Below are 15,498 nucleotides of genomic sequence, written 5' to 3'. Positions count from 1 at the left end.
ATTTATTATTATTTTCCACAGTCCAGCGGGGGGTGAGACCCGGCCAAACCAAAAATAATTAAATAAATTGTTTTTATAGTTTGGCCAAGTCTCACCCCCCGGCAAAACTACAAAAAAAAACGCGACTTATAGTCCGAAAAATACGGTATTGTGTGAATGCTCCAAACATTCACACATATGCCACTCCTTGGTCTCGTTTTGTCCACCAAACCTTTTATTCTGAGCGTGAATGCACAAAGGTGAGCTTTGTTGCGTGTAGTGCCAAAAATCAACGCTAACGTGCTATTTATGCTAGCTGTACATACATATTGCATCATTATGCCTCATTTGAGCTCATTTAATTTGCTGTACTTATGTCCTCTGTGTATGTCTCATGACACATTATCTGTGTGTAATATTGGCTGCATTTCTCATTGTGGGCCATGTTTTCACTGCTGGACTCTAGAAAGAGGTTCCACAGCCTCCGTAGCAGAACATCCAGGTTCTGTAACAGCTTCTTCCCCCAGGCCGTAGTAAGACTCTTGAACGTATCATAATAGATAGATGGATAGTACTTTATTGATTCCTTCAGGAAAATTAAAAAATAATAATAATAAATTATAATCCCTTCAATTCCCCCCAAAATGGATTAATTGGCTGGCATATATAGACAACATACATCTGTAAACCTGGATGCATATGCATTTATCTGTACAGTAATCTATTTATTTATATCTGCACCTTGTTTTTTTATCCTGCACTACAATGAGCTAATGCAACAAAATTTTGTTCTTATCTGTACTGTAAAGTTCAAATTTGAATGACGACGAAAAGGACGTCTAAGTCTAAATGTTGTTCCAGACCACAGCAAATGTTAGCCAGCTTCCAAAGACGGTAATAAATCCATTTTAATTTACTGACAATTCTTTTAACTTGGGCACACTCATCTTTACCTTTGGTAGTGTTGAGGCAGTCATTTAGGTATCTTAATGTGTTGCATTCATTATGCTTTTTTACTTTTTGCGGCCCCAGACTGATTAGTTTTTTGTATTTTTGGTCCAATATGGCTCTTTCAACATGTGTTGCCGACCCCTGGGTTAGCATGTCCTTCCACAGTGTGTTGTGTAGCATGTTTATGTCGTCCAGTGACAATGTTACTTGTAAGAAACTTAGTTTATTTGCCACTGGGGAGGTGAGGATTGTGGACTTAGATGTGGATTTGCACTGTGGAGGGACATTAGCCACTAGCGAGAATGCTATAGCGCGTTTAGGACGCTATCGTCCCAGCTAAAAGGTGTCATCAACATGGTAATTAAAAGCTCTATCATTAGCCAAAATGATACTGTGTATGGTCTGCTTTAAGCCGAGAGTGCTCCCTACTTTGGTGGGGGCCACAGCAGGCTTTGGGACCAGGTTCTTGTAGACGCTGGAGCCGATGATGGGAGCCTTAGCGCCGTTGGCAGACAAGGCGCCGGCACTGGCGAAGCCCGCGGAGAAGGCGGTGCCGGGGTCCTCCTTTGAAACCTTCTTGATGACTAACATTTTGGACACCATCTGCTTGCCACTCGGGGGATTTTCTAGGCAGAAAAAAAAATGACCAAAACAGGACAGATGTTAATGAATTCAGCGCATGTGCAGAACGAGAACTGAAGAGCATTTCAAGGACTAAAGATGAGCTCTTACCCCACACTCCAGCCCGGGGGGCAACTGCTCTCATCTGACTTGCAGGCTTTCCAGTTGTTTCAGGGTTGAGGGAAGGCTACAATGTACAAGGAAGAAGAATGTTAAATTGTCCTTTCTCTGAAAATTTGATTTAATCCAGCAGACAAATTTTTCCAGCATGTGTTACTATGACAACGTGCCAAAGGAAGAAATGGTTCTAAAATAAAAAATATATTTTTTCCTCTGAAACTCTACAATTTTGATTTTTTTTAGTAAAAACTAAAGACAGCAGAGAAGTGGCCTACTCTCATGACTATTTGTTCTATTTTCCCTAACGTCTTTATTGTTTATTAGGAACAGAAAGTCCCTTTAGGACAGAGGACCCTATTGTATTTCTAAGGTTTTATTATTCTTTATTATTATTCTGCCACCTCTTTCAGCTGTAATTTGACCCCCTTAACATGCTTTAAAACTCACCAAATTTGACACACACATCAGGACAGGCGAAAATTGCGATATAATCAAAAAACCAAACCCCAAAACTCAAAATTGCGCTTTAGCACCCCCTAGGAAAAAACCCAGACAAAACTGCTTGTAACTTCCGTTAGGAATTTCGTAGAGACATTAAACAAAAACCTCTACTGACTTAGACCTAGATTTCATACAGTGACCTCCTTCAGCAAAAATCCATAGAAAGTTGGCAAAAACCCCTTCAAAACAAAAGTTTCCTAAAAAATGTCATTTTTGCCTCTTTGAGCTGTAATTTGACCCCCTTAAAATGCTTCAAAACTCACCAAACTGGACACACACATCAGGACTGGCGAAAATTGCGATCTAATCAAAAAAACAGACCCCAAAACTAAAAAATTGCGCTCTACCGCCCCCTAGGGATAAAACACAGACAAAACTGCTCCTAGAAAGAAAACATACAAAACTGCTTGTAACTCCCGTCACCTTTTTTTCAAACATTATCTTCTCTGAGCGCGTTTGTTGTGTCGGCTTCAAACTCGCACAGGAAAGAGATTGAACCCTTCTGATTAAAAGTTGCGCAAAGAGTTTTTCTAACTGCTCCGGTTTTGATTTTACGAGCCTTCAAAGCACCACTGCGCTGATGCTGCTGCCGTCTCAAGATGGCCGCTTAAAAGCAGGAAGCACCAGCGTGACCACAGAATGCAGAGAAGGTAGCTACTGTGCGGGTAAAGATATGTTGACTTGGTTAAAAAAAAAGGGGGCACCAGTTTGACACCAGGATACAGAGAAGGTAGGAAGTGTGCAGGTAAAGATATGTTGTCTGGGTGATGGCAGGAAGCACCAGCGTGTATGGGTGAAAGAAAGAAGCACCAGTGTGACCCCAGGATGCAGGGAAGGTAGGTAATGTGCAGGTAAAGATATGTTGAATGGGTAAAGGAAGGAAACACCAGCAAAAGTCATTCCCGTCCATCGCTGCTTGCAGTTTTGATTTTATTTGTACTTTGGAAAATACAGCTTCATTAAAAAGCTGTGTTCCATAAACGGCTCCCAGGTCACACAGTATTCACAGCGTTTCACTTTTCCCACATTTTGTTATGTTGTAGCCTTATTCCAAAATGGAATTCATTTTTCCCCTCAACATTCTACATGCAGTAAGTTTGCCAATGTATTAAAAATCCCACGTACATAAGTATTTGCAGTCTTTGCTCAATACTTTGTCGATGCAAGTCTTTTTGAATACGATGCCACAAGCTCGGCCCACCCATCTTTGGGCACTTTCTCTCGGTCCTCTTTGCAGCACCTCTCAAGCTCCATCAGGTTGGATGGGAAAGTTTTCGTCCAGTATGTCTCTGTACATTGCTGCATTCATCTCAGTCTAGTCCAGTGTTTCTTAACCTGGGTTCGATCAAAACACACCCGACTCGTCGTGTAAATACAAACTTCTCCCTATCGGCGTATTACGGATACGGCAACAGCTGACTGATTTGCAGGTGTGTCATTTGTTGGGAGTTTATGCACTGTGTTGGTTTTGTTCTTTGAACAAAGTGATGTTCAAGCACGGTTCATTTTGTGCACGAGTAAAAAATACATGGTAACACTTCAGTATGGGGAACATATTCACCATTAATTAGTTGCTTATTAACATGCAAATTAGTAACATATTGGCTATTAAGTAGTCATTATTAAGCACTTATTAGGCATGGCATTATTATAACCCTAATCCTCTAACCTTGACCCTAACCAAATAACTCTAAATTAAGTCTTTATGACATATATGTTCGCCTAGTGTCCAAATAACTCTAAATTAAGTCTTTGTTACTTAGAATATGTTCCCCATACTAAAGTGTTACCAAAAACATATAACTTGGTCTTGAATTTGAAAAAAATATATATCTTTTATTGTTCACTAAAAAAGGGTTCGGTGAATGCGCATATGAAACTGGTGGGGTTCGGTACCTCAAACAAGGTTAAGAACCACTGGTTTAGTCAGGGAGGTGACCAAGACCATGGTCACTAGGTCAGGGCTATAGTTGAGTTTCAGTTTATTTGGAACATGCATACGATACAATGTGACGCATCACACACTTCCAGTTGTTTCATTACAGCACGTCCAAAAATGTGTATGGAAGAAGTGGACTGGACGTTGGGCCAAGAGCTCGCTTGCTTTGTTGCGTCTGTCTCTGGCTGTGATACCCCCAGCAGACGATGGCGGTGTGTGGGTGTTGAAATTGTGTTTTTGTTTTCTTTCTTTATGCGTGGTGCAATCATATGTATTATTTATTGCTAATTTTATAATTTTTATTTGTGTAGCTGCATGTAGAAATGGCTGCTGATCGCATCAGCTCTGTGCTCTTTTAATGTCTTTAATGTTTCCCTTTTGTTTTAATGTGTCTTTACCTTATTTTATGTGGCTTTTTGTATCTGCACTGCATTACCCTGTTGTGGGATGGATAGCTAGATGGATAGTACTTTATTGATTCCTTCAGGAGAGTTCCTTCAGGAAAATTAAAATTCCAGCAGCAGTGTACATAGTTGAGATCAATTTAAAAAGTAAAAAGTAAATAATGGGGGTTTAGATGGAAACAAAATAGAAAAATATAAAAATAAGAAGAAAAATAAAAAGCAACAATGGGAATAACAATAACAATGGGAATGGACTTGGAGAAGGCATTCGACCGTGTCCCTCGGGAAGTCCTGTGGGGAGTGCTCAGAGAGTATGGGGTATCGGACTGTCTTATTGTGGCGGTCCTGTATGATCAGTGCCAGAGCTTGGTCCGCATTGCCGGCAGTAAGTCGAACACATTTCCAGTGAGGGTTGGACTCCGCCAAGGCTGTCCTTTGTCACCGATTCTGTTCATAACATTTATGGACAGAATTTCTAGGTGCAGTCAAGGCGTTGAGGGGTTCCGGTTTGGTAACCGCAGGATTAGGTCTCTGCTTTTTGCAGATGATGTGGTCCTGATGGCTTCATCTGACCGGGATCTTCAGCTCTCGCTGGATTGGTTCGCAGCCGAGTGTGAAGCGACCGGAATGAGAATCAGCACCTCCAAGTCCGAGTCCATGGTTCTCGCCCGGAAAAGGGTGGAATGCCATCTCCGGGTTGGGGAGGAGACCCTGCCCCAAGTGGAGGAGTTCAAGTACCTAGGAGTCTTGTCCACGAGTGGGGGAAGAGTGGATCGTGAGATCGACAGGCGGATCGGTGCGGCGTCTTCAGTAATGCGGACGTTGTACCGATCTGTTGTGGTGAAGAAGGAGCTGAGCCGGAAGGAAAAGCTCTCAATTTACCGGTCGATCTACGTTCCCATCCTCACCTATGGTCATGAGCTTTGGGTCATGACCGAAAGGATAAGATCACGGGTACAAGCGGCCGAATGAGTTTCCTCCGCCGGGTGGCGGGGCTCTCCCTTAGAGATAGGGTGAGAAGCTCTGCCATCCGGGAGGAACTCAAAGTAAAGCCGCTGCTCCTCCACATCGAGAGGAGCCAGATGAGGTGGTTCGGCCATCTGGTCAGGATGCCACCCGAACGCCTCCCTAGGGAGGTGTTTAGGGCACGTCCAACCGGTAGGAGGCCACGGGGAAGACCCAGGACACGTTGGGAAGACTATGTCTCCCGGCTGGCCTGGGAACGCCTCGGGATCCCCCGGGAAGAGCTAGACGAAGTGGCTGGGGAGAGGGAAGTCTGGGTTTCCCTGCTTAGGCTGTTGCCCCCGCGACCCGACCTCGGATAAGCGGAAGATGATGGATGGATGGATGGGAATAAAAATATAACAGTAAAAAAAGAATATAACAAGAGAAACTAGGCAGTAGTGAGCATGTTATGAAAACGTATTGCACTGTTATTGTTTTGCATCCCCCGTCATCTTAGTACCCCTCTCCCCCCGCCCCAGAGAGGAGTTGTACAGTCTAATGGTGTGTGAGACAAAGGAGTTTTTGAGTCTATTAGTCCTGCACTTGGGATGAAGCAGTCTAGCACTGAACAGGCTCTTCTGGCTACGTTATGCAGAGGGTGACTGGCATCATCCAGGATGCTCACTAGTTTGTCCACAGTCCTCTTTTCTGCCACCGTCACCAGTGAGTCCAGTTTCATTCCCATTGTAGAACCAGCCCGCCTGATCAGTTTGTCCAGTCTGGAGCTGTCCTTCTTAAATGTACTGCCCCCCCAGCACACTACCATGTAGAACAGAACACTGGCAACCACAGACTGGTAGTCCATCCACAGGAGTTTTCTACAATAAGTCCAGCTTATTATCCACCCAAACCCCGAGGTACTTGAATGAGTCCCCGGTCTGTACCTCAACTCCCTCGATCACAATAGGTTGTGACCGTGAACTCCACCTCCCAAAGTCATTGCCCAGCTCTCTGGTCTTTGACGGGTTGAGTTGCAAGAGGTTGGCGTGGCACCAGACAGCAAAGTCCCTCACCAGGCTCCGAAACTCCTCCTCTCTGCCGTCCCTGATGCAGCTGACGATGAACCAAGTCTTGCCTAGCCTGCCCTACATTCAGCGTCAAAAGTTGATAAATTGGCACCACGTAACCCTTCTTCTTCTCTGGCAAAGCACCCGCGTTGTGAAGCCCATTCACGGTGCGTCCGCCACACTTTCGCGTACTTTATTTGGAGCCACAAATAAAGGGCGTACACATACGTGTGAGGAAGGAGGAGCCTAGCTTGGAGGTGCAACACATGATAGAGCAAACATGTCAAACTCAAGGCCCGGGGGCCAGATATAGCCCAACTCGTCATTTTTTGTGGCCCGAGAAAGCTTGCGAATAATGTGCATACCTCATCTTTCTTACTAAATGTTTTCATTATTTCCATGCATGTAATACAGGAAATGTCATAGGTTTTCAACTTTGATACTACCTGCTGATGCAACAAATATTCAAATGTTATTGGTGTGAATCTTTGGGGAGCTCGTCATTAGATTCCCATTCTCGGGGTGAGAATTTGATTCATAATCGATTCTTGATTCAACAAACTGATTTTTGCGAAGGATTTTATGGTTAAATAATAATAATAACACCTTAACAAAACAGCTTACAAATCCTCCTTTTGTTTGCTGACGTGTGACACATACGTGCACCAAGTAAGCATAGACATGTCCTAAAATTTTATTTTATTTTTTTAAATAATTTGTCCCAAAAAAAATACAATTTTTAATCAATTATATATTGAGATAAATAAAAACCAGGATTCAGATGTGATATACATTCTTTAGCACCCCTAATTATTATATATCGCATTATAGTTTGTAAAAATAACAATAGATATAACTATATAACGATAATATGATATATCAGTATATATTATATACTGTATATAGAATATGTAAATATTACATATATGCTATATTTTATATTGCTACTATGGCACATCTTTAAGTCCATTTTATACCTTTTGTTTTCCTCCTCTTTTTGTGCCCTTGTGTGCATTCTCCTTTCCATCCTTTGTAACTGAGCTACTGTGTGGAACAATTTCCCTTGTGGATCATTAAGTCTAAATCTAAATATCTGCTGGTCACCTTGACTTAGGATTTCAAAGAAAGCTATCAATCATTTTGTACGTAGACAAAACAAGGCGATTATACTTTTATATTCTTACATTCACTGTTACAAGGGACCCTAAAAAGGGCAGCCATGACTGCCACGTGACCCACCATGAAAACAAGTTGGACACCACTGTGATAGAAGAACATCGACTTAACGACTGTATTTTTCAGACCACTAAGCGCATTTAAAATCGTTACATTTTTTCCAAAAAGTCGACAGTGCGCCTTATAATCTGGGGTGCCTAATTTACGGAATAATCCTGGTTGTCTCTTGGGACTTCGAAGCAATTTTATTTGGCACATGGTGAAAAGATAAGTGTGACCAGTAGATGGCAGTCACACATAAGAGACATACACCAGTAAATTACACATGGCGCTCAAAAATCTGTCAAAATGTTTTTAGTACGACTTCGTTAAGCCATGAAGCCACACCGGCGCAGGAAACATACAGTTTTACTATGGTGCGTGTATAAATACCGTAAAATGGCACCCATTAGCAGACATTATCTGGCGTTTTGTTTCGCAATATTATGCAAAAGCAACTTTTCTTAACTTCTAGTACCTGCTGATGTGTATTTGGGATCTGCATAAGTCCTGAAAAGGTGTGTGGGTCCACCAGTGTAGTCCATGACGACACCGTAGTCATAAGCTCCTTATTTTTCTCTATCTTCTTGTTATGTGACATTCATCCTCTGCTGTTGCCATTTCTAATATAAAGTAGTGTAAAGTTATTACTTATATCTGTCTGTAAACTGGCCATGAAAGCACTAAAACATACCGGTGTAGTGAGTTTACATTATTCACCCATGGAACTTTTTTATTAGAGAGTTCCGGTTGGACGGTTTTTTACGGGTGTTGTTGAGGAGGAGATGCTGCTACGTTATTGATTGAAGTGTGAATGATATAAAAACAGTTCGCTCCATCTTTTGACACTTCCTCCACTCCCGTCCTTGCACGCTACACCATAGGTGACGGGGAGAAGACGCTGTTGAAGTGGAGGCACGTAAATAAGAATGCCCACAAAACAGTGCATCCTGAAGCGACTGTCAGAAAGCGACTTGAAGATGGTCTGTAAAACATCATCTATGCAACATTTTGAGCAAAGCACCACCATTACATGTTATGTAGAGCAGTGTTTTTCAACCTTTTTTTTTCTATTAAAAAATACCAGCAGAAAAGGTTAAAAAATGAAACTCCACCAGGTTGTCGTGCCTTATTTTGAGTTTGTTGTTTCCTTTGTGTATTGCTTTAGTTCCTGTCTTGCGCTGTTATTTTGGTGACCCTTCCTGTTTTGTTGATGTTCTCCTGTCGCAGCTTCACGCCTTCCTTTGAGCGCTATTGCCCGCACCTGCTTTGTTTTCACAATCAAGACTATTAAAGTTGTGCGTATGCTACCCTTCTTTGTGGGGACATAGTTGATTGTTATGTCATGTACGTGAGGTGCTTTGTGGACGGCGTCCTTGCTCCACACGCTGTAAGTTTTTGCTGTCGTCCATCATTCTGTTTTTGTTGACTTTGTAGCCAGTTCAGTTTTACTTTTGATGTACAAAGCCATCCCTATGCTTCAGTGCCTTTTCCTAGCGGGACTTGCCTTTTGTTCATTTTTGGTTTAAGCGTTACATACATTTTTACCTGCACGCTGCCTCCCGCTGTGCTCTGCTTATTGGGATCACGACAAACCATCCTTGACGCGTTCCGACTTCTACAAAGCAATGAACTACCTGCTGATATGGAGTATTACAAGATTGTCCTGCCAAGCTCTACACGGAACAGGCACGATACAACGGCACATTATTATGATTGATTTGCAAAGAATATTTTTTGGACAAGTTAGGTGAAGTTGCATAATTTCCCGCGGCACTGCACAGTGGCTGAAAAATCACTGATGTAGACCACAAGGAAGTCTTTTACTTTTAGAAAAAAACGATACGGCCCCTTTAATGCGCTTTATAATCCGGTGCACCTTTTGTATGAATATACCGTATTTCCTTGAATTGCCGCCGGGGCGCTAATTAATTTAAAACCTCTTCTCACTCCGGCGCTTACTAAAGGCATGCAGTAAATTTAGGCCTGCGCTTATAAATTTGAGTGTGATGTAAGGATACCAACATGAAAAGCACATTTAATAAAAAAAAAAACTTTATTATAGTCTTACCTTTACTTATAAATAAAGTCCATGCGCAGCTCCTTCTGATCAAAAGCATCCATAACTTGTTTATAGAAGTCTTCCTTATCTTTATTCAGTTTTAAAAGCCTCTCTGTCTCGATGGAGATCTTCCTTTATTACCTCCTGCTTCGATTGGAAGTACAGTTCAGAAAACTGTTTTATTTTAGATATGTAATCCTCCATGTTAAAAGCGCGAGCGAGAGGAAAAAATAAACGATCGCTGCTCACTCTTGCTGCTTGTTGTCACTTCTTCTGCAGCCGAGTAATCGCAAGAAGGATCACTAGCGGCCTCTACCAAAAGGAGGCAGGAGCCATTTAATGACTCATATTTGACACACGCAGCTACGGTATATTAATAAAACACAGCTGCTTACTGTTCTTTTTAGCATATTCAATAGCTTGGACCTTAAATCCTACTGAATAGCTCTTAAACATCTTTCCTTTATGCGATTTCAAATTTTTGAAATCAGCCTCCTCCATTTTGAAAATGATGACAAGTGTCACTCGTGACGAGTTTGACCCGGCGTAAATTCTAGACATGCACTAATAAAAAGAATATTTTGCATAACGAGTTTGACCCGGGCGTTAATCCTGAGCCGGTGGTAATGCTAAGCATGCGCTAATTATTTTGCCAAACGAGTTTGACCCGGCAGTAATTCTATATACCAGGCGGCAATTCAAGGAAATACGGTAGACCTGAATAGACCAGCTCATCGGCAGTGCACCTTTTAATCCGGAGCGCTCTGTGGTCCGAAAAATGCGGTATGTTCTTTTTATTAACCTCGTCCATTAAATAATGGAACTGTGCAACTCCAAGTTGATTCGTTGTTTTTTTAAAGTCTAGCATAACACTTTTACTCCCAGAATTGAGTGTGTTTTGTTTTGAATGCAAACTGTAACAATTCATTGGTTACTCACAAAGTCCTCTTCCACAAACTTCAGCTTGTCGTCCTTGCTGTCTTTGCGTTCTTCATTTGGAAACTTGTCCTGGTACGAGGTGCCCTTGCGGGGATGGTAGTTACCATTGCGCTGCCGGTGCCCTCCCTGCCTGTCCCTGTCGCCCCCTCCCCGCTTGGTGTGGCGCCCCTGGTGGTGGTGGCTGTCCTGGGCCCCCCGCAGACTTCCATGCCAGCTGGGTGTGTCCTTCCAGCAAGACCCCCCTGCCAGCCCACTGTGCCCTCCTTTGGCCACCCCCGAGTCCACAGAGTCGTGTCTCAAAAGCAATGAGGGCTGCTGCCACCCGTCACCTTCAAAAGAGAACAAGCACACAGGTTCAGTGACAAATAAGCTTTTCGAAGACAAGTGCGCTCATTTTGCCGTGCTTAATTTCTCTTTACTTGACAGTGGCATCTAAAAATATTGACAATGACAAATCTTCAAAGATTTTAAAGTGAATGACATTTTTATAAGATGTTAAAAAAAACATCTTAGACTTTCCTTCCATCTGTGCCATCGGACTTTTTGAAACTCATCTCGGCTTTTTTGGACAACTATATTAAACAAGTTTATGCTTACAAAACCAAATAAAAAAAAATCACACTTTCATAGATCAAAGTGTAGCATGTACATGTGACTTCAAATAAGATCTTTTTTCCATATTTGAAAGACAGCTACAAACATTGTCATTCAGACACAAATGTCCGTTGGAGCTAAAATCCCAATTTCAAGTGACACAGATCAGTCTAAACCGGACGTGGGCAAAATGCGGTACATTAACATTTTCAATCCAGCCTGCCGGACGTTCTACATCAGTTTTATTAGACCGATTACATAAAAAGTGTAGCTGCCATTATGATGTGCAGTGCTGTTTTTAAATGACCACAACTATTCTAAGTATTTCACCGAGGGCTGGGCAATATGGCCTTTTAGTCATATCTCAATATTTTTAGGCCGTGTCAGGATACATTATATATATGTGGATATTTTGCCTTAGCCTTAAATGAACACTTGATGCATATAATCACAGCAGTATGATGATTCTATGTGTCTACATTCATTCTTCTTCATACTGCATTTATATATGCTACTTTTAAACTTTCATGCAAGTCAATTTATTACAGTTATTAAGCTGTGGCACAAACATTCATCTCATTTCCAAAACAGAAAGTGCAAGATTGTCAGAGACATTTAAAAAAAAAAGCTATGAGTGCACTTTTGTGCATGATGTCACTAAGATGACATAACAAATCAAAAACAACACTAAATTTAAGTGCACTTTTTGTACGGATCGCCACTACAATACTTTAAAACAAATAAAGTGAACTTTTGTGCATGATGTCACTAAGATGACATATCAAAACAACACTAAATTAAAGTGCACTTTTTGTACAGAACGCCACTACAAGAGTTTAAAATAAAGTGCACTTTTGGTCGTGACGTCACTAAGATGACATATCAAAACAACACTAAATCAAACTGCACTTTTTGTACAGAACGCCACTACAAGAGTTTAAAACAAATAAAGTGCACTTTTGTGCATGATGTCACTAAGATTACGTATCAAAACAACACTAAGTTAAAGCGCACTTTTTGTACAGAACGCCACTACAATAGTTTAAAACAAATAAAGTGGACTTTTGTGCATGATGTCACACAAGATATTTCAATAAGTGCCAAATAATAATGAGCTGCATAATAGGAGATCAAATAGCGTATGTCCTTCGCTATGTGGTAGCTTCCTGTAGACGTCATCTCCTTCTGTTGTTGATTTTTTTTTTATACGGTGTTGATGTGGAAATAGTTGCTTTGGCATTTTGTGGACGTGGCATTGGCCAGAGAGGTTGACATGTGGAGTTTCAAACACTCTTCATTCCCTAGTGGGTGACTTTTCAAATGATGCTACAATTTAGCAGTAATGCTACTTTTTGTAGCAAGGCTTTTGCCCCACACCTGACATACTACGGTTGTTTGTTCAACATCTTCCCGCTTGAAGCCAAACCACCGCCAGACGATGGACCCCCCCGCTGTTTTTCTTTGGAATTAATTATTCTTCCTTCATTTGTTGGCACCTTCTTTCTCTCGTATTACCACTTGCACCGCACCACTCGCATCACAGCTAACGTTAACCATTCCCCTACCTGTCTGTTCCGTGAGGGCGTATACGTATGTGACCTATGTAAGAAGGTGTGCTTGTTTTATGTTTCTGTGAAAAGCAGAGTCAAGACAGAGTGGGAAGAGCCTGTAGTGTAATGCCCGCAGCTAAAAGCAACTGCGTGAGAACGTATACTCCAATATCAACATATAGTCATTTTCTCTATTGCACAGAGACAAACCCATGATATATCCAGTATATTCCATATATCGCCCAGCCCTAATTTCAATGGGTGAAATCTGCGTTTACGGTAATCTACGAGGAACAAAGCAGAGTGGGCGGGGTTTGTTTTCAGAGCAGCCAGCCCGAAACGCGTGTGTCAGGAACTGATGCGGGAGCAAATTTGCACAACAAATGTGTGCACACAAGTGATAATATATCATATTGTAGGTGTTTATTAATCTTGTTTGTTTGTTACACTTTTGTTGTGTTTTGCTTGATTGTAAAAGATACACAACTATGCAGGAGCTGGTCTGAGAAGTAAAAGATGTTCAAATGTTGGTAATATTCAGTGTTTTATTGTTCATAGGTAATAATGTAAATCCCACTTTGTTTATTTTCATGTACGTTTTGGGTGTCCCATTCAGCAAAAAAAACTGTGAAATTCCATTCCGTTTTTTGAGGTGGTCTGTCATAACTTTTTAAGAACTCTATATCGGACAATGTGACTTTAAATATTAGTGTTCCTGCAAAAAAGGGACCCTAACACACATTTTGTACAGCACACTTTTACAGATGAATGTGTACATAACATTTATACTATCAGACTCATTTTTTCTCTCAATGTGGGCCCCGAGTCAAAATATTTGCCCAGCTCTGGTCTAAACGCTCCAAAGTGCTTCAAGTCTGATCATTTGGCACCAGATTTGGGACCAGCTGGGCTCCATCTAGTGGTAAACCAAAGAATAGCTTAATTCAGGGGTCACCCAACTACAGCGAGCGGAATGCTCTAAGTTTATTTGTAAAATATGACTTGAGAGATATTATAATTAATTATGCCAACCAATGGGTGAGGTCCAGAGCGATTGTTATTGACCACATGCATCACAGTAGTACATCTTGCACATGAAATCCCTAAAATCCATGCAATAGCTGGTTGAGAAATGTTCTTTTTTACAACAGTTCTTAAACTGTTCAACAATTTACTTGCGCATTTGCAGACAATGGGGTGACCCTCGCCCCATTCTTATTTGTGAATGAGTGAACATTTCATGGAAGCTGCTTTTATAGCCAATCATGGCACCCACCTCTTCCCAATTAGCCTGTTCACCTGTGGGATGTTACAAATAAGTGTTTGATGAGCATTCCTCAACTTTCTCACTCTTTTTTGCCACTTGTGTTTTTTTGAAACATGTTGAAGGCATCACATTCCAAAAATTACCAGTTTGAATGTTAGATATTTTGTATTTGCAGTCCATTCGATTTAATATAAGGATTTGCAAATGATTGTATTCCTTTTTAATTTACCATTTACACAATGTGACAACTTCACTGCTTTTGGCTTTTGTAGTTTGAGGTCTCTAAAAATACACCACTTACTCTGAATAAAGAGACTGTAGTGTACAATAAATAGTAGGAGTGAGTGTAGGGGTGTAACAATATAAAAAATGTCATATCATGGCTATTGTCCCCAGAAGTATCATGTTATTTTTACATGTATTAAAAAAGTAGTACTAGACACTTAAAACCACGTTTTATATATATAAAAATATATACAATAAATAAAAATACACAGTATAATTTACTTTCTTGGCAGAAAAAATATGTTGTATAATATTTCAACTACTTAAAAACCATGTTATTTTTATTTGCGTGTCTAAATGGGTTTATTTTCTGTTTTAATTTGCAAAAGTCTTTGGGTTTTTTATTTAAAACAAAACAAAAAAAACAAACGTGTTGATGTGATGTCATGCAAATTTATTTCCTGTTGTCATATTTCTGAGTAAAGCTGTTGGTTTAATTAATGTGCACCATTGACTATCTTGGTTGTCCAGACAGTCATGTGTTTGTACTACTTTACATTGGAGATGTCATTTTTTAATGGAGAAAGGACATTAAGGTCTCTTGTTTTCATGCTAGCAATTCAGCTAGCTTGCTTCTCTTGCAAATGTGCGGTGCCACCAATCTGTGAGTTTATCAAAGTGTATCAATCACAGTTTTACAATGATTTTCATTTAAAATGGTGATACTAACTCTGGGAAGTTATACAGCGACTTATCATTACATCTCCATAAGAGTGCAATACTTATGGGATTATTTATTGGACATTTTTGAGAAGCATTTCGGCCAAATCATTATAATTGAGTAAACGTATTTAAATACATTATGCTTGCGCAAGGTACTTTTCTTTACATCCATGATGTCGTTCACAACAACACAACAGATGACATGTGTTGTGTGTGTATGATTGTTTGTACATTGATGTTACATCCATGATGTCGTTCACAACAACAAAACAGATGTGTTGTGTGTGTATGATTGTTTGTACATTGATGTTACATCCATGATGTCGTTCACAACAACACAACAGATGATATGTGTTGTGTGTGTATGATTGTTTGTACATTGATGTTACCTCCATG

At 40.7% G+C, this 15,498-nt stretch overlaps 1 protein-coding gene across 2 annotated transcripts in view; it reads right to left on the bottom strand.

Annotated features, from left to right (window-relative positions):
* The window catches only part of gpbp1l1 (GC-rich promoter binding protein 1-like 1), a 52,229-nt gene that overhangs the window by 14,733 nt on the left and 21,998 nt on the right, over positions 1-15,498 (bottom strand). For both annotated transcript variants that reach the window (XM_061896901.1, XM_061896900.1), the window contains 3 exons: positions 10,744-11,072; positions 1,663-1,738; positions 1,360-1,556 (listed from right to left, as the gene is read on the bottom strand). In XM_061896901.1, coding sequence (XP_061752885.1) covers positions 1,360-1,556; positions 1,663-1,738; positions 10,744-11,072 — 602 coding nt within the window. The remainder of the gene's footprint in view (positions 1-1,359; positions 1,557-1,662; positions 1,739-10,743; positions 11,073-15,498) is intronic.

This window comes from Nerophis ophidion, linkage group LG04, assembly GCF_033978795.1.
Source record: "Nerophis ophidion isolate RoL-2023_Sa linkage group LG04, RoL_Noph_v1.0, whole genome shotgun sequence".
Lineage (NCBI taxonomy): Eukaryota > Metazoa > Chordata > Actinopteri > Syngnathiformes > Syngnathidae > Nerophis > Nerophis ophidion.
The sequence above is the reverse complement of the archived record's forward strand: the minus strand, read 5'-3'. Positions and strand labels throughout refer to the sequence as shown.